The sequence below is a fragment of the Tinamus guttatus genome, unplaced genomic scaffold (genome assembly GCF_059628265.1).
Source record: "Tinamus guttatus ecotype Peru unplaced genomic scaffold, ASM5962826v1 Tinamus_guttatus_pri_ptg000004l, whole genome shotgun sequence".
NCBI classification, from domain to species: domain Eukaryota; kingdom Metazoa; phylum Chordata; class Aves; order Tinamiformes; family Tinamidae; genus Tinamus; species Tinamus guttatus.
The window spans coordinates 655,390-677,098 of NW_028288538.1; the positions used below are offsets into that span (position 1 = coordinate 655,390).

Here is a 21,709-nt window from a genome sequence, read left to right on the forward strand (position 1 = left end):
TAAAGCTTCCTAACCCTGGAATCTGATCTTGGACTTTTTTTTTTTTCTTTTTTACTCCAAGACAGTAGCAAGGAATTTAATGTGTGCTGCTTAGAGCTGTACAGACTGCTTTACTTCATCAATAAACTAGAGGACAAAAACATACACTAACACCACTAGAATCAAAGAAGCTAAAAAAAGGAGTATCTTACCAGGCATCTAACATTTTCGGAGAAACCTTCCCCTCCTCCTCGTGCTTCCCTGAGTGTCTACTGGGTGTTCTGCAAATTCTCCTTCAACCTCAATTTTTGCTTGTTTGGACACGGTTCCTATGGAAATCCATCACCCGCTCCCTAGGGGAGAGCTTGAGCCCCTGCCGCAGCCTGTGCCGGTCTCTTATCCAAGCGCTTGGATAAAACAGGAGCATCCGTCACCCCGGGCAGCGCCGAGCCCTGGCGCCCGCGCTAGGTGCCCAGGAGGTCGCGCAGGCAGCAGCCGGTCTGCGCGTCGCGCAGCAGCGCGTTCACCACGTCGTAGAAGCGGTGCTCGTAGGCCAGGCGGTAGCAGGTGGCCACGTCCTCGCAGGACGCCAGGAGCCTCTTCAGGTTCCGCAGCGCTGCCTCCGGCGGGGAGTGTTGCTTAACCCTGGAAAGAATTTTACAGCAACATCAAACAGCAGAACTGCTCAGAACACGGTTCCACGACGGGCTTGGCAGAAGAACCACCTCTAGTTCTGAAAGGACCAGTTGTGCTTGGCCTACAAGGTGATTGTTCTGGCTCTTTTGTTCTGATTTATTGGAGGAAAATAAATAAAAATAAAAGGCTTTGATCTCATCAGCAGCCTTAAGGTACCCTATCTACCCCACACAATAAAGATGACAGACCTAGTGCTTTTTCCACAACATGTTTAAAAAGAAAATGAACATAAACCTCAGGTACCGATATACTAGGCTTTAATGACAGAAAAGGTTTCAATAGTACTAAAGATTTACATGCTTTTAACATGTAATTTGCTCCTCTGAAGTCAATCATAGAAAATAAATGTCCCCATTTGACTAAAGAACTACTTACTTCTTAGCAATCTCCTCAAATATGCCAGGCTTGAGCAGTCGCTGCTGTTTAAATTCTTCTAAGTAATTGAAGTCTCCCTTAGTGATCACTTGTTGATACAGAACTTCGGCCCAATCTGGAACAAAGTCATAAGCCTCAGCCACAATAGCAGCCTACAGGGAGAAGAGCCATTACTGAGCAGGAAGAGTTCGCTCTTGCACAGACACATTCCTACAGCGAAAAGATTGTGGGCAGCAGGAACACATATTAACAAAGAAGGGGTACTTTCTTCACCTTGTTTCAAATATAAATATATATAGTTAAAAATACAATATATATTAGTTGTAATACAGATATATTACAATTTTATATATATAAAATAAATATATATGTATATGTATTATATACACATATATGTATACACACATGCTGAAGTAACGGAAGGGGAAGGGTGACTGTCACATAACCCAAAAAAGTGAGTCTAAGGTCTACAGAATTAATGAAATGCAAATATCTTGTTAAAGACACTGCCATCAGGATATCAAAATGTCATTTGTTCTCTCTAAAAAAGAGCGTTTCAATTATTTTCAAGTTTCCTAAGCCCTCGATGTAAGTTACACGAGGGCTGGGGAGGTAGGAGCGCCCTGGAGAGGTGACACCCTGGCAGCAGGGCCCGCTGAAGCCACCACGCAGGACGGAGCCCACGGCCCTGGCTGCAGTGACGCGGTGGCACCGCGGGCACCGCATGGGCTGTCCTCACGTGCAGCAGCCGTCCCCTTGCCGGGCTGTCCCCTCCTGGGCTGTCCCCTCCCAGGTTGTCCCCTCCCGGGCTGTCCCCTCCCGGGCTGTCCCCGCACACGCGGTGGCCGTGTCCCCCCCGCCGCACCTGGTAGAAGCGGGGCAGGGCCACGACGCAGCCCGGCAGCGCCGGCCGGCCCAGGTTGATGACCCTGGTGCTCTGGCTGCTGTTCAGGAAGTGCAGCTGGAGGGTTATCAGCCTCGTGAGCCGCCGGCAGCGCAAGGCCTGCCGCACGCAGGAGTCCTAGCCCAGAAAGACAAAGCCAACGTTTAGAAGCGCCATTCTGTAAAAAAGCAGGACGTGTTCCTGTCCTGAGACAACGCTACAGGCTCCCAAGTTGTCTCCTTTTATCTTTCAGATCACAGCATGTGCTAACACTGACAACACCGTGGTAGTTTAACATGAAGTGTCTCAGCTCTCATTATACTGCTCCCTTCCTGTTTGCCTTTCGAGTCAAGCATTTAAGCTTGTGATTGCTCCTCTTCAAGATCAGGGGACCCACATGTAATTCCTGATGCTAAAGGCTGAGCAGGGACCAGCGCACAGACACCTCTTTGGTGTAACAGACTCGTGGGGCCTGCCAGGACCCCGCCGAACTGCGGGCGCACGAGGGCTTCCTTTGCTCGGGTTCTGCAGAATCCCCCCCGTGGAACCCCCTTGGAGCAGCTTCTCCCGGTTCGGTTCAGCCTGAGGGCTCTCAATGCTATACAGAAGTCACACATTCCATCTCATTTTACCTTAGAATAACTTTCTGCTGCATCAATAAAGAGAGTCAGAGCTTTCATCAGCAGCTTCTTTAAATTTGCTACGTCTTGAAGAGACTCCTCTGAAAAACAAAATTAAAAACTTGAGTCAAATAATCATCATGTATACACACGCCAAAATAAGCTACACACATACTTCCTGGTGCTTAGTCAGTAGCTGCTATTGCTTCAGCAAGGAGCAAGAGACTAAATTGGTTTCTTGTATATAAAAGCACTGAATAAAGAGAAGCAGCAGAAATACCCATTCTTTTATGGACCAAAGCTATTGCAAGAGCCTTAATCAAGTGACTGAGGAACTGGAAAGAAATGCAAATCATTCACTTGTAGCAGATACAAGCACTGTTATCAGCTACGTTCGGAAATGCACCTTGCTGAGGTCCAATCCCAGGGCCACTCACTCCTTCCAGAGAGTGGAAAGGGAATAGATGTCACCAGGACCACGCCACAGCCAAAACTGCACTTACCCATCACAGCTTCCTCCTTACACAATCACATAACGCGCAACATAAAAGGATAATTTCATACTTCAGGAGTCAGTAGCGTTGTGCTGACAACAGCACAGCAGCAACCTGATAGATTAAAAAAAGCACAAATGAACTCGTATTTCTTGTTCTTGCCACTCACCCCACGGCTGGGACTCGATGAGTTTAAGCTGAGTGCGAGCAGCAGCCTCGTGGTTCTCCCCTATTTCTCGGCACATGCTGAAGCACAGGGCTATCATGTTGTGCTTCTCGCTGTCGCCCGGGCGGCAGCGCTTGATGTAGTCCAGCAGAGCCGTCTTCAGGGTCCCGCTCTGCTCGGAGGGACAAATAACAGGTTAAACATGTGAAGAGACTCTCCTTTAGTCATATTTTACCGCTCACAAGCAAATCTATTCTGGTACAATTTTCCAAAAAGTGATTATTATACTACTATAGGTTTCTTCTTGTTATTTTTAAACATAATGGGAGTATTATATTTGGCAATATAGCTGGGGACTACATTATGTCAAATAAGAAAACCCAGTAGCTATATATTTATTAGTTTACATTAAAATATCAAAATTAAATTATTTTTGTGGCAAGAAAGTTATAAATATTTGCTATTTTATAATTTCTAAAAATGCTGGAGAAATCCCCAAATAGCTGCAAGTAGAACCAAAACAGGCCATGAAAACAGCACGCGTCATCGCGGAGCTGGGCCCGTTCTCGCTGCAGTACTGACATGAGTCAGATCAAACACGTTCAACCAACACCAGAAGAAAATCCAGGCTGAGCTCATTACTATCAAACTACAGCAACGCTCTGGACACTGCGGTAATGAGAAGCTCCAATTCCTCCTCGCTGTGCAAGAACCAGCAGCTCCTCATGGAGACACACAGTGTCTGACGGTTTCCCCCCCGTGCCTACCGGGTCCAGCTTCTTCCTCATGAGCACTTCGAAGTGGTGCCTCTCGTGCAGCAGCTCGAACACGTAGGTCATTTCGTTGTAGCGGCCGATGCCGGTGAGCAGCCGGACCTGCGGGAAGAGGCGCATGAGGCCGGGCACGGAGCAGGCCCCGCGCAGCCCCCGCGCGCGGATCGTGGCCACGGGGATGTTCTGCAGGAACCGACTGCCCCTTCTCTGTTGGCAGGTGCAAGGGCATCGTTTTGCCCAAGCGTTCGCGTGCAGAGGGTTTTCCAGGCCCCTCTGTGCCAATATTTCGAGCCCGCCTTGGCCTGGAGGAGCCCTCCCTGGGCAGGGCAGCACGGCGCTGCAAACCACCCGCTCGCTGGGGGCTGAACTGCTGGGAAACCTCCAGCCTAACCCACTGTGCTGCTCCCACGTCAGCATTCCGCTCTCCCCACCGCTGTCCTTCCAGAGGAATAGCAGCCTTCACGATACCAAACCCCGTCGATGAGCGCCTGTGTCCACCGGACACACACCCTCGCTCAGGCCCCGGCGCCCGCCCGGCGCAGCGGAGGTGAAACGCTGTTGTCTGCTCACACACAGCCCGGACTCGCACCCGCTCCCGTGTCCTCGGGAACGTCCCCGGGACACCCGGAGCGGCGCACACACCCACCACGAGCCCGTACTCCTCCTTGGGGGCCAGATGCTGGTCCGTGAGGAGCCGCGCGGCCTGCAGGACTCTCGTGATGCCCTCCATGTGGCAAGTCAGGCTGAAGCAGTTATGGGCCAAAATCAGCAATTCTGTAACTGAAGAACACGAGACCTCACGTGTTGTGGTTAATGAGCTCAGCAAGTCAATTATTATGTCTCTCTGCAGAACTGCTCCCATCTCTGCAGAGGGTATAAAATCTCCCAAGTCAAAAGCAGAATTGGGTAACACAGTTGAGCTCTTATAGCTACATCCTGTGGAATTTTAACAACAGTTTCTGTAACAGTGCATGCTCGGTCTGGCTTCTTAACCTGTGGATAGTTTTCTTTTCCGTCATTTTCGGAAATGTTATTTATTCAGCACACAGAAATTGCAAACCCCTTTGCCAAGGGCTGGGGGACAAATGTATAATAAATACATCAGCACTCCACTACCAGAAGTTCCCCATTTGTAAAAGAAAGGCCACGAGTTTCAGATATGGGTTTGAAAAATTTCATAGATTCCAAATATTAAATATATTACTTAAAGCAATAAAATCAGGTTATATTCCATTTTCTGTGAAAGGTCTGATCTAATACTTTAAGTAATCGTGACAGTGGAGCCCCAGATCATACGCTAAGCACCATGCAGTTCACTTAATAAAAAAGTAGTATATGAACTGGTATATAACTTTAAAAAGTCAGATTTTGAAAAGAATATGCTAAAATTCAGAAAACCAAACAACAGATTTCTAAATAAACTGATTATCTCTCTATGTGTAAAACTATTGTAAAATAACACACAGACTTCAGAGACAGGTTGCAGTATCCCAGCGCAACCTGTTACTTCCCAACATTCACTCTTCTGAGTTTCTTATCTTTTAATAAGCTACATGTGAAAATACTAACACCCGTTTTCCACTGTACCACGTAACGGAACAAAAAAGGGGGAAAAGCCATTCCCTTATTGTCCTGTGCTGACAGCAGGGCAAATCTGTCAGGGACATAAAGACTACATGGACCATGAAACAATATTTTTATTTGTTATGTCACAAAGATTTTCAGATTTCCCCAGTTAGGGCTGGATTCTAAAGGAACGGTTTCAGCTTAAGCATTTCTGAGGAAGGTGTTTTAGAAGATGCTTTTTCTTATCACTCTAGATGAAACAGTACGGGATGTTCTCCAATTCTCCTTTTGTTACCATTCATGCAAAAATCACCCCCTTAGAGTTAAATTTCCCATAATAAGCCTGTTGAAAGGACAGCCTAAATAAATAAGGAAAATATCTCACTTTGGCATTGCTCATTGATGAGCTGCCAAAAGCACCTTGGCTGCAGTTCATAAACCTATTTACATCTCCGTGATATATAAAGCTACGAAATGCACAAGGGACTTTGGAAGCAAAAGATTTAGAAAGTTAAATAACAAATGGATAAAGAAAGCAGTTTTAACCATGGCTAACAAGAAGAAAGCCACAGGGTTCTCCTTTTGTAACAGGTAACTACAGAAGTTCAGGTAACTCAACTGACTGTATTTTTAAGCTACTGATACAAAACAATCTGTATTTGGTATGAAAAGTAAACTAATCTACCCGTTAAACAGTACGCTCATCTCCTGTGCATAATTGCAGATCTATTTATTTAACTATCAAATTTGAGATCAGTAATAGATGCTTCCTCAGAATTGTTTTCATTCTTTGCTACGTGATTTTAAACCAACCGTATCACCATTAATAAAGCACTAGTTGCACTGAGTGTTATTTGCCATTTACTTACTGCACGATAGTTCCCCACGTGGCACGGAAGATATTTTATCCAGCAATTTCATGCCAACCAGTGTGTGATCCTTGCACAGCTTAGCCAGCTGCAGGAAGGCCTGGCTCTCTGCTGCAGGGTTCAAGGCCTGTTTTTGTCCTGTGGGCACAGAGAGAGAGCCCTGTCACAAGTGCCAGCAGTTCACGAGATGTGAACTATGTTAACAGAAAAGAAACAAAAACAAAAACAACATAACCTTGGTCTGCAGACTGACCTAGGACTTAATCATTCCAAAGACACTTTTGATCCTACTGCTTTAATTTAAGAATCAGAAGCTGTTTCTGGCCAGCTCAATCCAGTGCAACCCCCTGCTCTGTTGGGCAGCGAGGGATCCAATTTCACACACCCAGCAGGTCGGGCAGCTGGGAGAGGAGCTGCTTCCCCTCCTGCTCCAGTCCGGCCCTCGCAGGGGCTCACGCTCCTCCTTGGACCCACCTGAGTCACCAGCTCAGCAAACTCCTTCTGCTGGGTCAGGCAGCTGAACCCCGTGAAGGAGGCGCAACAACCCAGCCCGGGCCTGTTCCGCAGGGCACGTCGCTGCTGCTGCTGCAGAACAGCCACTCGCTCGATTACTAAAGCCCTCAGAGATTCTCACAGTTCTGGACAGCATCTCTCTTTTTGCAGGGAACAGAAAGCCTTCGGGCTGTGCTTTTTACAGAGAAGTTAACAGGAATCTTTCCAAGGCAGGTGATGCAGGGTTGAACAGATCGTGATTAAAAAACGAAACAAAAAAACCCCCCAAACACTCATTTTATAGCACTAAATTTACATCCATAAAAAAGTAAACCCTTTAATCACAGCAATACTATAAGGGACAAAATAAGCAAGCAGAAATAGTATTTGTATAAGGCTACACAATGCTGCTCAACATCAACTATGACGAACTGTGCTCAGATATCCTGAGAGCAAGGACTGTTTCAGACACACACGTCACTCTGCAAAGCAAGAGCAGCGCGGGGTAGGAGCAGACCCCCACCTACCTCTCCCCTGTGCAGATGCCAGCAGCTCCCGCACGATCTCCTCGGCCACGAGCGCGGCCACGGCGCCGGGCCGCAGCCCCTGCGCGCTCACGAACGCCTGTGCCTTGCGGCACCGCTCCGGCTGCTGCGAGGACAGGATGGCCCCCAGCACCTGCTCGGGCTCCCGCGCCGACACGTCGCTGTAGGAGCAGTTCAGTTCCTGGAAACATGGACAGATGAAGGTACACGGCTGGAATTCCAGCGACAGGACACGCACTGGCTGGGAGAACATCGCCTTACTGAGCAGGTAAGAGGAGAGTGAAGGAGAGAGAGATAAAACTCATCAAAAAATTAAATATAGTCTGTCCAAACACTGCTTGTTCAGCATTGATGCTCTCCAGCTCCAGCCAGCACATCTGTACTTACTGCTTGAAGGTTAACACTGCCTGAGCTGTTATCCTGGACAGATATGCCCTATCAAACAAAACATTAACCTCAACAGTAGCTAAAGGCAGGAGGGGATTCTATATTTCCTTCCAAGTCAAGAATTGTGCTTTATTACATGACAGTTTCACTGACCAGGTTACTTTTCCTCCTCTCTACATATCACAAACTCTCAGTGCAAAAGATATCCTTTTTCAAATCCCTTTTTTAGGAGACCCCCTCCTAACGCTTTTGCACCTGCTGCATTTGGAAGGTGTCCTGGTGTGTGGAAACAGCCCACCCAGCTGAGGCGCTGCAACACGTTACAACCCCACGTTTCACAGGAGCTTCCCCCGGCGGCTGGCGACCGCGCGGCCCTTTCCTGCCCGGGCGCTGCAGCCCGGCTCTGTGCCCAGCACTGCCCCGGAGCCACCTCATTCCAGCAGGTCGAGGGAGGGGATCCTGCCCCTTTGCTCAGCCCTGCTGAGGCCACATCTGGAGTATTGTGTCCACATCTGCAGTATTGTGTCCACATCTGCAGTATTGTGTCCACATCTGGGGTATTGTGTCCAGTTCTGGGCCCCACAGGACAAGAGGGATGTGGAGCTGCTGGAGAGAGTCCAGCGCAGGGCTACGAGGATGACCAGGGGCCTGGAACATCTGCCCTGTGAGGAGAGGCTGAGGGAGCTGGGCCTGTTCAGCTGGAGAAGAGAAGGCTGAGAGGGGACCTGAGCAGTGTCTAGAAGTACCTCAAGGGAGGCAATGAGGAGGATGGTGCTGGCCTCTTTTCACTGGTGGCCACCGACAGAACTAGAGGTAATGGCCACAAACTGAAGCACAAAAAGTTCCACGGGAACTTAAGGAAAAATTTCTTGACAGTGAGGGTGCCAGAGCACTGGAACAGGCTGCCCAGAGAGGTTGTGGAGTCTCCTTCTCTGGAGATCTTCAAACCCGCTTGGACGCAGTCCTGTGCCACGTGCTCTAGGTGACCCTGTGTGTGCAGGGGGCTGGACTGGATGAATCCTAGAGGTCCCTTCCAACCTTCAGCATCCTGTGATTCCTTCTATGATCCACCCACCTTGGCCAGCTCGTAGAGGCAGAGCACCTGCCTGCAGTAGCTCCTGCCGTGCACACACTGATCCGTGAGAGCCTTCAGGCTCACGACGACGGGATCGGCCGCGCAGTGGGCCTCAATGTGTGTCCAGTCTTCTAGGCTCGATGCTAGAAGCAAAAACACAACAAAGACCCTTCTCAAAGACAGATAGTAACACTAGGCCTTATTCCTGAAGAAACACCCCACAGACCTATAGCAAATATGTAATAATTTCAATAGTCCTTGACTATTAATTTGTGATAGCTGTGATCTTTTTTTTTTTGGGGGGTGAAATTTTAGGGTGTAAACAATATGACAGAAGATCAATATTCCAAAATAGTTGTAATAATACTCAAATGTTCAATTTCTAGGAACAGGAGAGCAAGCATAAACATCCAGCAACATTCCTGATGGCTTAGGCTTCATTTATTCTATTCTATTTCTATTCAACATTATATCTGGGTGGCAATCCAGGGATGCAAAGGGTTAATGCTCCAAACACAAATGGAATCTTTTTTTTCTCTCTCTTTTTTTTTTTTTCTTTCTTTTTCTCCCACTCATATTCACTGTCTTGCTGGATAACACTCCTTGGGGAATCAACTTAATCCTATCGGTTGGAATTGATCAATAACTGGGCTTGAGCTAAAGTCCTGGTTTCAGGTAACTTCTACAGGGAAGGTCCAGGCCCTGTGCAGCTTCCAGACCCAGTGGGGTGCTAAAATTTGCTAATTTTAGAATGTGATTCTCTAGCTGACAGCTCCTTATTCAGACTTTATAAATATGTACACATTACTTCATATACAAACACTGTCTACCAGCTCCTGCCTTACTATGAATAAGAAAGACTAAAACCATTATAATGTACTAGGACTCCAGAGAAATACATCGATTGCAATATCCCCATGTTTCAGCTCCGGAAAAATATTCAAGAGTTACTATTGTGTGTATTCCAAAAGCAGGAATGCTACTTTACCTGAACTAAACTGTGATCTACAAAAAGAAAAGAATGCTTAAGAGATTAAAAAATTGCATACAGAGACACTCTGCTTGTAGCACGTACGACCCATGCCTGTCATGAAGCTTCAATTCGTATTGAGGAGAGGGTTTATGAACCAAACTGCCAGGGAGCCCCATCTCCTGCAGGGATTTCTGGCAAAACGACACCAAGGGAACGGCAGGAATGCAGCGGCCCTGCCCGTTACTCACTGCTGGGGACTCTGGCGGGCTGCTCCGGCGTCCCCGCGGCCGCGAGGAGGCTCTGGATGTCGGGGTGCAGCTGGTGGGGGGCGGCCTCCCCCGAGGCCAGGGCTCTGCAGTGCAGCACCAGGGCCACGTCCCGGTCGCGGTACCGCAGGTAGCGGCAGGCTCGGCTGGCTTCGTGCACGCTGCCCTCGTCCAGGAGGCGCCCGAGCAGGGCCCTGAGCGAGGCCTCCTCCTCGCGAGCCAGCGGCTGCCCAGCTTCGCTGAACAACAAGCCCTCCAGCTTCAAGTATTTGGGAGTGTTCAGGGCAGGCAGCTTTGAGAAAGAAAACTCCTTCGCTAAGTTATCAAAGGTAAGGTCCCCGTTCACTAAAACCTGGCAGGAAAATCTGGATTGGCCCGACCCTTCGTAGGTAGATAAGGTTTGCTGTGCGATGCGACAAATCCAGATCTGCTTCTCTATTGCTTCTAATTCATCCAGTGACACCGGGTCACTCTTGGCAAGCCAATGGCCGGCGAGGGTAAGCAACAGATGCTTCTCCATAACGGTGTTTATCTTCTCATGAGCTGAAGATTCAGCCACTGTATTTGCCTGATTTAGAAAGAAATCAGATGCAGCTTTGCTGGAGATGGAATTTTTCACAAAGTTGTCATTGCATTTTTTCCAGAATTCAACTCTTGTGTGGTTTTGGTGCCACTGTCCAGTGTTTCTTAACAGGTGTAGATCTCTTAGAACCTGCAAAATCCATAGAAGGTTTAAATAAAAATATTTTTAAAAGAAAAAACACAATGAATGGCTTGCATATTAAAAAAAAAAAAGAATTCAGATTGAATACCCCAATATTTCACAAATCCATCTGCTTTTCCCACCAAAAAAATCTGGTTGTATGCAAAGTGAAAACTGCAAGAGAATGAAGAGAGCTCCACCATCCTTTGGAGCACAGCACTTGCAGTCCACTTGTTTGTTGCATTTGCATTGCAGTTAGAAAGTGCTTTGAAGATTTTTAAGACTGAGGAACAACATTCTTAGTACTGCCAGCAATAGCAAAATGAAGTATCGTTATTTGACTCTACTGTACCTCCCGGGTCACCACATTGTCCACGGGCAACTCAGCTAGTTCTGCGACCCTCCGAGCCAGGGAGAACATTCCCTTGTCCTGCAGCTGCTCCAGGATTGATCTGCACTCATTCTGAAAGGTCTCTGTGCTGTAACCCGTCAGGATGGAGCGATTGATCGAGATGGGTGAATCCTGCAGGGCCTCGCTGAGCGCACACAGTTTCTTCACATAAGGGCCTGTTTTAAAAGAGTATAAACAATTAAAGTTTTAAATCCAGGGAAATTCTGTTACTTATTTCAGCACGCAACCTGGCCAGAGAGGAACTGCAGATTTAACACTCTCAATCTCTCACAGGACTGCAAATGTATTCTAAACCTATAACTACAATTTCTGCAGATTGCTTGTACATTCCTTATCAACATACACTTGCACTTAACTGTTCTCCAAATAAAATGGCATGCAATTACCTCGCCCCAGAGCCATTAGTGTAAGGACTAATTTTCGTTACAAAAATTCCTACACAAGAATAAAAAACACAGAATAGACTTAAAGTAAATACTTGAATTGCTCCAAGAACATTATAGGTGGCTATTAGGTTAAAGCTGTCAAGATCATGAAGTAGAGGACTTGGCATTTACCATCAAGTAGAAGATTATTTGCTGCAGCAAACAGCTGTAAGATTTTTCCTAATTCATAGTCGGTTCTACACTGCTGCACCATCAATTCAAGGAGAAACGACGCCTGCGACTCCAGCCATCGCACAGGTAACTCGGGAGGTGTTAGTTCATCTGTGGTTTTAAGCTGCGTATATGAAAAGATTTTTAATGATCTGGAATGGTCTTGATGTTTGCCAGCATATTTCTCAGCAAATATAAAAATTAACTTCTATTCATTTTGGTGAAATCCCCCTGGAAATCAGAACTGTACAAACGTATCTCCTTCTCTACCAAACGAGCAGCATGTGCAAGGGGGCACTGACCCATCACTGATGTAGGGACTCGCCTTTGATCAACAGACTTTATGACAGGGTAACTAACCACGGATCTCCCCTGACAACTGAAAGATGCAAGAAGGATCAGAAATGGGCAGGAAAAGAAACTGCTGGATTAACAGCTGCACGTTTTACAATCATATCCACCAGGCACATCCGAGGGCACGCAGGGAAACGGAGCTAGCCTGAGCTTGAATTGCAGGAAGGAAACCAACCAACCACGCGTGCCACGGAGCGGGAGCTACTAACACCTCTGGGGAATCAGACAGCGGTGATGGAAAGAGAAGAACTAAAATAACTTCTGAAAATATCTGCATGTGAAACAAGGAACAGAGCAGGGAGCCACTTCAGGCCTGCTAGTATCAACTGCTGAACTGCTGTTTTAATTGGACTGCATAACCGTAATTCAGTTCACCGAGTCATTTGCAAAGTGAGGTCTACAGTTTCTGACCACTGCCAAAACTAAACCAGTACCAAATCTGCTTTCAGAAACTCCCAAACATACTCAGGAACAATTGTTTAGACAGTCTTGGCAAGTCACTGGTTTATCAGCAAAATATTCATTTGCTCTAGTGAGTGCAGAACAGAATATCCCACATTTACCCACCACAATAACTCCGTGCTCCTGCTGGAGCCAACGCCACCCCTCAAAGCGAACTGCTCACACAAGCTGGGCAAAGTGTGTTCCAGTCTGCCCATATCACTTGAAACAAATTGCAACATGGGCATTGAACAGCCAAAAATATTTCCCATCCATCGCCAGGAATAAAAAGAATCTGCTGAAACCAGTCACTTCACAAATTTGCTCCTAAACTATTCTAAGCTTTTTCATTATTTTCGTATATGACATTAGGTGACTATCCCATTCTAATACAAGAAGACCCAGACAAAGACATTTACAGAAAATGAATGCTACTTACTTCCATGAGACTTGTCTGAAACATGTCCAGTTTTGTTTTAGCTTCATTGTATTTTTTGAAGTTCATACATAGCTCATACATGTCCAAGATAGAGAGTAAAGGGGAATCCTTTAAGATACAAAAACAGGCTGTAATTCACACCAATGAAGTACACCAACGAACGAATGCCAATGTGTTCCTCAGTGTCAGAGCAACAAAGTTTTCACTTATTTAGAACAGCAAGCAAGCTTGATATATGATTTGCAAATTCGTAACAGTTGCAAGAACTTCCATTCAAAAATGTTCTTATTTGGCCAGGACCTCTCCTGGATTATACCCAATGCCCGGCCTAAAAATAGCAAGACAGTGGGAGAATCTATGGGCAACCTCCTCCCCTACCAAGGTCGGAGATAGAGTGAAGGGGAATACTAAAAAGACATGGCCTTACCTTTAAAAAGAGCTGAAAGCCATTTATAAGTGTTTTACTTTTTTCCTTTCTTAAAAGCACCTTCCAGATCATTGACAGGTCATGAAGATCCCATTCATGATTTTCTACTGAGCTTTGAATATGGTTTGTTGCTTCAGCTCTGGTAACATTATCCACAGTAGTAATTACCCAAACACAGAGGCAATGGATAACGTTGGCATCCTGCCGAGTAGACACAGACAATAGCTTTATAACAACCAGAAGACAAATGTCACTTCATTAAATATCACTCAACCAAGTACATCATCCCAATCACAACAATTACTATCAGAACTGAGAAAAACTTGATGAATACAGCCTGCATATCTAACATTTCACATAATTATGTACAATAAAAATGTCTGTATTATTCATACCTCCAGAAGATAAGTAATTTAATCAATACTCACTTGAAAACATGCTGCTAATACACTCAGAAAGGGAGAATGCTGCCTCATTCCTTCAGACAAAAGGAAACGAGAAGGGTTGGGATTCCCCTGACACTGCAGGAGGATTTGGAACAGGCTCTCCCCGCTGCTGCTCCCCGGCTCCCTGGCAGCACCGCTCAGGGAGCTGCCCCTGGCAGGGCACGAAACCGGGAGCTTCTCCCACGCCAACGTCAAGTGATCTCGTAAAACTGGAGTGAAGTCTTGAAGCAGAGAAATCACCTAGGAAAACAGAATCAAAAGCAGCTATATAAAGCAAAATTTAAGGAGAATGAGAGGGAAGGAGGCAGGATGTACTAAGTACTTCCTTCCAAGAGGCAGAGAAAAGTAGAAAAGTGGTGGAACCCAGCTGTAGAGGGATCACAAACAGAGAATATCAAACATCCTGAGGCAATTTTTAAATCAATGGAAACTGATTAGGTTTCAATTTTATATCGTCCCTGCAATGTGACATCCTTTTACACAAATATTTCTTTCTTAATTTTTTTTCTTTATTTATTTCAAAGAGACCACCACAAAGAGCATCCTTGCATGAAGAGCTCCCAGTTTATCCCCTGCAGAGGGCTTACCTCATCTGGCTGGTAGCTGTACAGCTGGGTTTGGATGATGAACTGCAGCCAGTCGTTGCATTTAGCACATTCCTTTAGGTACGATGTGCTCAGCCGGGTATTATGGAGCTTACAGAACTGCATCACCAAAGACCACTGCCTTCTAGAGTCATTAGACAGCCTGCAGGGAATTTAATGACAACTTTAACTCAGTATTTCTGCTTTTACCTTCATGTATCTAAAAGCAGAAAAAAAAGAAAAAAGAAAGAGACAAAAGAACAAGTTTTTGCGATTCAGCTGCATTAATGTGGTAATTTTAATCCAGTGGTAATAATGTGCAAGTCTGAGGTGCACTGCCTGCAAACATCAACACAAGCATTTCCATATACTGTGTTATGGATTATACCAGATTCCACTAAGGAGCTTCCAGGTTTCATTCTCTGTGCACGCTCTCACCAAGGCAGGGTCATCGCCCAGGCTTGAAAATCTACATTTGGAAAAGATTTCAGCAATCTTTCCTCCTGAGCCACAGTGCTGCAAACTGCTGCAGAGCAGGAATTTCAAAATGCTGACTGCATTTCATTATCCTTGCACTACACATCTACTACCTCTATCGCTTGAAACACTCAGATTATATCCTAAATCCAAATTCTGTTACACAATTTCCTGCAATAAAATATAAACAGATCTCTTTAATAATGCCCAAATATACAAATGTTAACATTCAGTGCTCAAGGTCAATTTTTAGCACAAAAAATAAAATAAAAAATCATTTTTACTCACTTATTTACTCCTTGATGCTCAACTGTATCCCAAAAGGCTTCTTCTAAACAGGTAAGAATTTCTGCTGCTGCTGCTGTTGCATTTTCAGCATCAGCCAATTTTGTTAACTTTTCAACTGTTTGAAAGAATGTATTACTATTAGTATTTTGGCATTACAGAAATATTTTCGACAGTAGCAGAGTAAGCAAGAAGTTTGAGTCTTCCAAATATAAACTGTTCAGTAAATGCATTGTCAGGTACAAAGTGCCTATATGATTTTTGAACAAGAATTTTAGCTTTCAAATCATCTAAACATTTACTTTTTTAGTAAGTCTGAGCTATAATCCCAATCAAGGACTAAAAGAAAAATGAAAATTAATCCCATTTTTTTCCCCAAAAAAAAAATCTACAGAACTGTGCGTACAATCTAAGACTATTTCTAGGACAAATTTAATGTCTTCTTAGTTTCAAACATTTGATTTTAATAGAGTTGTAAGATAGAATTCAAGTAAGAAGAAGTGATTTGTTAACGACCCTCTATTTAATCCTCTAGTTATATTTAAAACTTTAGGCTAAATCTTACTAAAACCTACCCTGAGCCTTGGACAGCTCTTTGACTCTCTCCATTAGAGACAGCTCAGAACAGTGCAGCCTTCCTGGCCTGCTGGCTTTGCCAGGTTCTGGCTGCACCTTGAGCACTGCTAAGCAGCAGCAATATCAGAGCAGCAAAATTCTTGGCTCTTCAAAGAATAACCTTATTTGTCCTGAGAGATTAGGCACCTTCTTTCAGTCCCTCTCTGCTTCTCATCCCAATTGATATATGTTATTCATTTTAAAACAAAGAACACGCTTACCAAAAGATTCTCTTATTGTATTGTGCTGAGATTCCTCATTTTTAGTTTTATAACTGAAAATTAGGTTTGCAACTTTAAGATCAACTCTGAGTTTGAGGCTGTCGAGACCAAGCAATTCTAGAAAACAAACACAGGCTGCTCCTATTGAAGGTATATGAAAGAAAGAGAGGGCTAAGCCATAGGCCTCCTTTCCTGCTTGCTGGATCCTAGAAGGAAACAAACACCAGTGAATACATGTAATTTTCTACTGATCTGACAGATACAAATATTCCCTATTTAAAAAAAGTGCTCTGAGTTCTCTAACCTTACAAGGCTTTTGTGGTATGGGAGGTATTTACTAATCAACAATTTCATATTTAGAATGAATGTAGGTATGAGAATAAAGCCTTGTATGTCATAAATGTGCAAAGGGCAGGCAGAGTTTGAAATTTAATAGACTTCAATTAAAAACTAAAGCCAAAGCAAATGACAATATAGCTAATAATATAAAAGTTTTTCGTATAAACTACTCCACTGCAGAATTTACATCCTAAGCACTGCAGCACTAACCTGAAACTGATTTGTGGATTGCACTGAATTAACTGTGCAGACTTCAGTGCAGTGGCTGGCTCCCTGGATGCCTGAAAGTTTGCCATCCTACTAACTGAAAAATATAGGGATGCTGGAGTCTGACATGAAGTTTAAATTCATTCTCACTACTTGTCAAAGCGGCATCTTTTTTTCTACTAAGTGACCTAGAAGTTCATTTCCCTGGAAGCCTATCTGTGTCTGATGTAACCACAACATTTTAAATTCCTTGCTTTCATTGTGTGGATATTATTTAGTAATTCAAACCAAAGCTCATCTTCTCTTGATGATATTTTATTTCTGTACTACCAAATGCTAGACTGAACAGATTTCCAGGACCTAATATTTCAAGAGGTTACCATGTATATTATTTTGTGCTCTTGGGATGATCTGCGCCACACACCTGTTTACTGTCACAGAGGATTAATGTACTTTTTGTGCTAGGTTGTAACATCAAAAGAACAATCCAAATAGCATTTTCAGAAGACTTACAACTGTTTGGGGGATTTGCTCTTTACTAATTGCTGGACCAAAAATGTACCAAAGGCAAATGATGGACGTCCATGGTGCAAATAGTACAAAAAGTCCAGTCGTTCCATTATAGCATATTTGTTCACCAATTCAGGGGAAGAAAAATGAGGAAAATCACTTGATGTATCTAGAAAGAATATCAACATTTTTATGAGCTGACAAACAGTTGACTTAAACACAGGAAATGGCTTTCAGCTACTGAACATGAAATGATAACCAAATACCTCTCTTGCTCTAATTTAACATACTTCAACATACCAAATCCAACTAGAATTCCAGTTCTCACTGTGTTAAAAAAAAAAAAAAAACCAACACTCAAGCATTAACTTTTCCTAATAGTCATGATCAGATCATTTCTTCTTAGAATGGCCTTCTCAATTGGCCTTTAAAACAACAACAAAAAAATAATGTTTTCCTATCTCATGGTGCCTTTGAAAAATATCTCGTATCTGTGAAGAACTAAGAGCTTAGGGGAAAAAAGACAATCAACTTAGACATGATTTAATTTCAAAGCAAATTTTTAGTAAAATTAGGGTTTGGGTTTTTTTTATTTAGATGGTTTTATAAAAGGAACATCTTTTTGAATGGGTTTATCAGCCAAACGATTCAACCGAAGGTATTTTATGAGGCAAACAGCTTAATAAAGCATAAAAAAAAAAAAAAGAGAGACATACCTGATGAAGCAAGAGTATTTGTTGACTGCCAGCCAAACAATTTAGTGGGATCAAAGGGCACTAATGACTGAAAGATTAGACACAAAATACACTTGGTCAGGTCAGGTTTTGACATCAGAGCAGAGCAGAGCAGACCACAGGGAGCTGCAGCAGCAGGGAGCCCAATGGGCCTGCTCCGCTCAAGAGTTAGCTACTCATGCAGGACCAGACTGCACACCAGTACAGGGAGATACCTGCACTTCAGCCTAAGGAAACAGGAACGAACACTGCACTTTGTGCAACTGTGATCTTAGCAAAGTACCGCTTTCCTAACGACAAATGATTCACAGTATTTCTTCCAGCTATCAGTTTGTCACTTCATGCCACATATCTCAAGCAGAAGGTATTTGCTGAGAAATGTCTATCGTAGCATCCCGGGAGACACTATCCTCTAATTCTAAGTTAGAATTTCCCTTACAATTTTTAATAATAACAAATAGCCTCGTTCCTGCTTAAAGCAAGAATATACATTGCAAATACATACAGCAAGAAAAATACTTTTCTGACATGCTGGGATGGTCACACACAACCGCTGCTGAAATTAAGCACCGCAGATGTCTGTATATGGCTGGATTAAAAATGCCAGACTTGTAGCTAGTACTGAGATACCATTTACGGAAATATATATATATATATATATAAATATAATATATATATACATACACATATATATAGTATATTATATATATATATAAATATAATATATATATATATTTAAAAATATATTTAAAAATATATATATATAAAATATATATATATATATATATATACATATATATATATACAGGATTCCAAGAAAACAACATGGTCCCTGCCCATCAGGATTTAGCTAACTCTCAGTTTACTTTTCTTTTGCCAAACAGCTCATAAATAAATAAATAAATAAAAGATACCTGAATAAGGTGGTAGAGAGAGATGTCAGGTGGCAAAATTCCATGAGAAGTACACTGGGGAAAGAGAGCAGCTTTGAGCTTGGGATAAGGAGTCAGTGCCATTTTTAAGAGCTGTGGATCAACTTTCTTCACACTTTTTTCCTTATCTTCGCTCTGAAGAACCTATAACAAAAAGAAGTAAGATTATTTCACTCAGAATAAATAACTGCATTAGATAGTAATAAAACAATCTTTGAATGGGCCAAACTATCTAATTCAGGGGTATTTGGCATATGATAATAACACAGAAAAAATATTCTGAAAAATCCTGATAAGCTATATCAGACAAAACTTCAAAAAGAACTTTAGGTTTAGGCTACTCTGTTATATACCACAAAGCTGTCTGTATTAAAAACACATGCATTATTACTACAATAATATAATCCAACTCATATCCACTAGGCCTTGCTATTCCTAAGCTCTGTTACTTTGAGGCACTCCACTGAGAAAGCAGCATTTAGGCAACTAAAATTGAAACACGCAGCACCAAACACAGGCTTTTGCAGGAGAAGAAACACACGATGACATTTGTGAACTCATTTTCTGCAACTTATTAATTCCAATTTTCAACATCAAGCAAAAGCTCCAAAAACTTGCCAACACTTCTCTGCAGGCAGTACCTGATCAACACCCCCGGGTGCATACATGGTGGTTGCAAGCGCTAGCAGGGTACGTCCTTCCAGCAACATGCTGTTCACACTGGCTTGATTACTAGGAATCAATATCTGAGCATTTGCCAGACTAGCCTGAAAAATCATCTTTGGATCTAGAAGGAGAAAAACGAGATTTAATTTAATGAAAAACAAATAAACACACAAAAAACCCTGCTATTATTCATTTCTGCTTAAAACTGTTCTATAACTAAGAAACAGGTTGAATTTTCTATGTATTTGTTGTTAATAGTGGAGATTTTCTTGGGTCACTCACAACACAGGCAAGCCCCTTTAGTTTGTATTAAGCTTTAATATACAGTTCTACCTATAAAGATTCATTTGGATTAAGTCCCTCATTTTTGCATTTCATTACTAATGGTACTCACATTTCCTGAAAAAAAAAATGCACTGTACTTGATCATTACTTTTATCACCTATTAATATGTGCCTCCTCAAAACACAAAGGGTTTTTCAAAAAGAGTTAAGTAAATTAAGGGCACAATCTAGTGATTTTCAATAGTTAACTAAAAAATGTTGTGAACCAAGTGAAGACAATCTAAGGAGCAAGGAAGCCAAAAAGCACCTGAACATCGGAAGTAGCTATAATTTTAATGTGTATTCACTTCTTGTGCATTCATTTCTGGTCAGCCTTTTATTAAAATAGGATGTTCATACACAAACCAATGCTGACATATCTACAGTCTCCAAACCTCCATGTACAATACTCAGAACTGTTAGAGTAGGAGTTATCCTCAGTGTGTGTGTGTGTGCATTGGTTCCTCATCTCTTAAATTAATTACTATGGTGAAAGAGTCTGCAGCAGAACAGCGGATAAACCCAGAGCAGTATAGACACTGGCCCTAGCTCCTACCTCGTGGGTTACTGGCCACCCCTCGACACTGCACAAGGAACTCAAACCAGGGATGAGCTTCATGCAATTCCTTGTTATCCAAAATAGGACAGTTTGAAGGAGTTAAACTGTAAACAAGTTGAAAACAACAGTGAAAACACAATACTCATCCATGGAAACCGCCACCTCTGCCTCAGTGAGCATCTCACTGGGTGATAGAGGGATTCTTTTCATTATAATGACAGAGCCAAACCCTGCCACCCATCAATACAAGACGTGCAGCTCCAACTCATGCCATCTCTGGCAATTCCCTTCCCTAAGGCTGTGCTTGCTTGCTTGCTTCTGCAATGTAAGTAGTATTTTCTAGGTTGACGAGCCCAAACAGTTTCCAAAGAAGGGGCTCAATTAATAAAAAGCACTCTTTGTATAGTATGAATATTTCATGGAACTAATTTAAGTGATTTGTGGGCTTTCCTTTATCCCACTTCTACCTGCTTACTCAATTGCACTGTGAGATTGGCATTACAACTAAGAATTTTTTATTTCGAGGCATTTTTTACATGCAAAGTAAACAGACAGTTCCAAAACTTGGCATTTCTTTCTCCTCTTCTAATTCCAACTAGTCCTAATTTAGATGGAAACCAGAAATTCCTTCATTTGCCAATGCACTGGCAAATAAACCCATATCTGTGCTTAAGTGAGATATTTTCTGAAGAACAAGTTAGTTTGGCTCACTCAAGATTGCATTCCTTACAGTTTTACTCATTAAACATATAATTGTTTCCTTTACTGGCTGACAGGCAAATAATCATGACAAGACAACAGGAATAAAGCTTCAAAATAGAGCATGAAATCTAAGACACAGCCCCAGCTTTTCATGGAACGATGCTGTGACTTGAGCAGTCTCTCTTGCCAGTCAGCAAAGTCCTAGGAAAAAGTCATTAAGGTTGTGTTTTACTATTCAAATAGGCATGTAATTTGGTGGATGAATAAAGTGTTCATACCTGTAATAGTCTAAGTAAGTGTATAATAGATACTGCAAATTACGTTCTAAACAGTGAAGGACAAAACGCGTATGGAAGTCCAAACCACTTGCAGTGTTGTATTTTGGAACAGGGTGAGGATTCTGCATTACTCCCCCAAGGTAAGACAATCTTTGGAGCAGAAGTTCAAAATCTTCTAATTCAGAAAGAACAAAAATTCCATTTCTATCGGAGAAAAAAAAAAGAAAAGAAAAAGGATACACACAGATGAGGCCGCTATCTCTTTCAGAAGTTTGGAAATGTGTTTTGAATTCAAAACAA

The 21,709-nt window shown here is 43.1% G+C and overlaps 1 protein-coding gene across 1 annotated transcript in view; it reads right to left on the minus strand.

The window, feature by feature from the left end:
• Positions 1-443: 443 nt before the first annotated feature.
• SPG11 (SPG11 vesicle trafficking associated, spatacsin) overlaps positions 444-21,709 on the minus strand; it is a 31,360-nt gene continuing 10,094 nt past the window's right edge. Inside the window, exons 16-40 of the mRNA XM_088533525.1 lie at positions 21,410-21,613; positions 20,427-20,533; positions 19,523-19,668; positions 18,864-19,025; positions 17,932-17,998; positions 17,219-17,384; positions 16,160-16,365; positions 15,327-15,441; positions 14,565-14,724; positions 13,960-14,217; positions 13,532-13,732; positions 13,105-13,212; positions 11,832-11,994; positions 11,215-11,429; positions 10,142-10,871; positions 8,921-9,063; positions 7,441-7,639; positions 6,422-6,559; positions 4,633-4,766; positions 3,981-4,088; positions 3,217-3,385; positions 2,566-2,654; positions 1,916-2,071; positions 1,051-1,202; positions 444-624 (exon numbers count right to left, since the gene is read on the minus strand). Coding sequence (XP_088389651.1) covers positions 444-624; positions 1,051-1,202; positions 1,916-2,071; positions 2,566-2,654; positions 3,217-3,385; positions 3,981-4,088; positions 4,633-4,766; positions 6,422-6,559; positions 7,441-7,639; positions 8,921-9,063; positions 10,142-10,871; positions 11,215-11,429; positions 11,832-11,994; positions 13,105-13,212; positions 13,532-13,732; positions 13,960-14,217; positions 14,565-14,724; positions 15,327-15,441; positions 16,160-16,365; positions 17,219-17,384; positions 17,932-17,998; positions 18,864-19,025; positions 19,523-19,668; positions 20,427-20,533; positions 21,410-21,613 — 4,477 coding nt within the window. The remainder of the gene's footprint in view (positions 625-1,050; positions 1,203-1,915; positions 2,072-2,565; positions 2,655-3,216; positions 3,386-3,980; positions 4,089-4,632; positions 4,767-6,421; positions 6,560-7,440; positions 7,640-8,920; positions 9,064-10,141; positions 10,872-11,214; positions 11,430-11,831; positions 11,995-13,104; positions 13,213-13,531; positions 13,733-13,959; positions 14,218-14,564; positions 14,725-15,326; positions 15,442-16,159; positions 16,366-17,218; positions 17,385-17,931; positions 17,999-18,863; positions 19,026-19,522; positions 19,669-20,426; positions 20,534-21,409; positions 21,614-21,709) is intronic.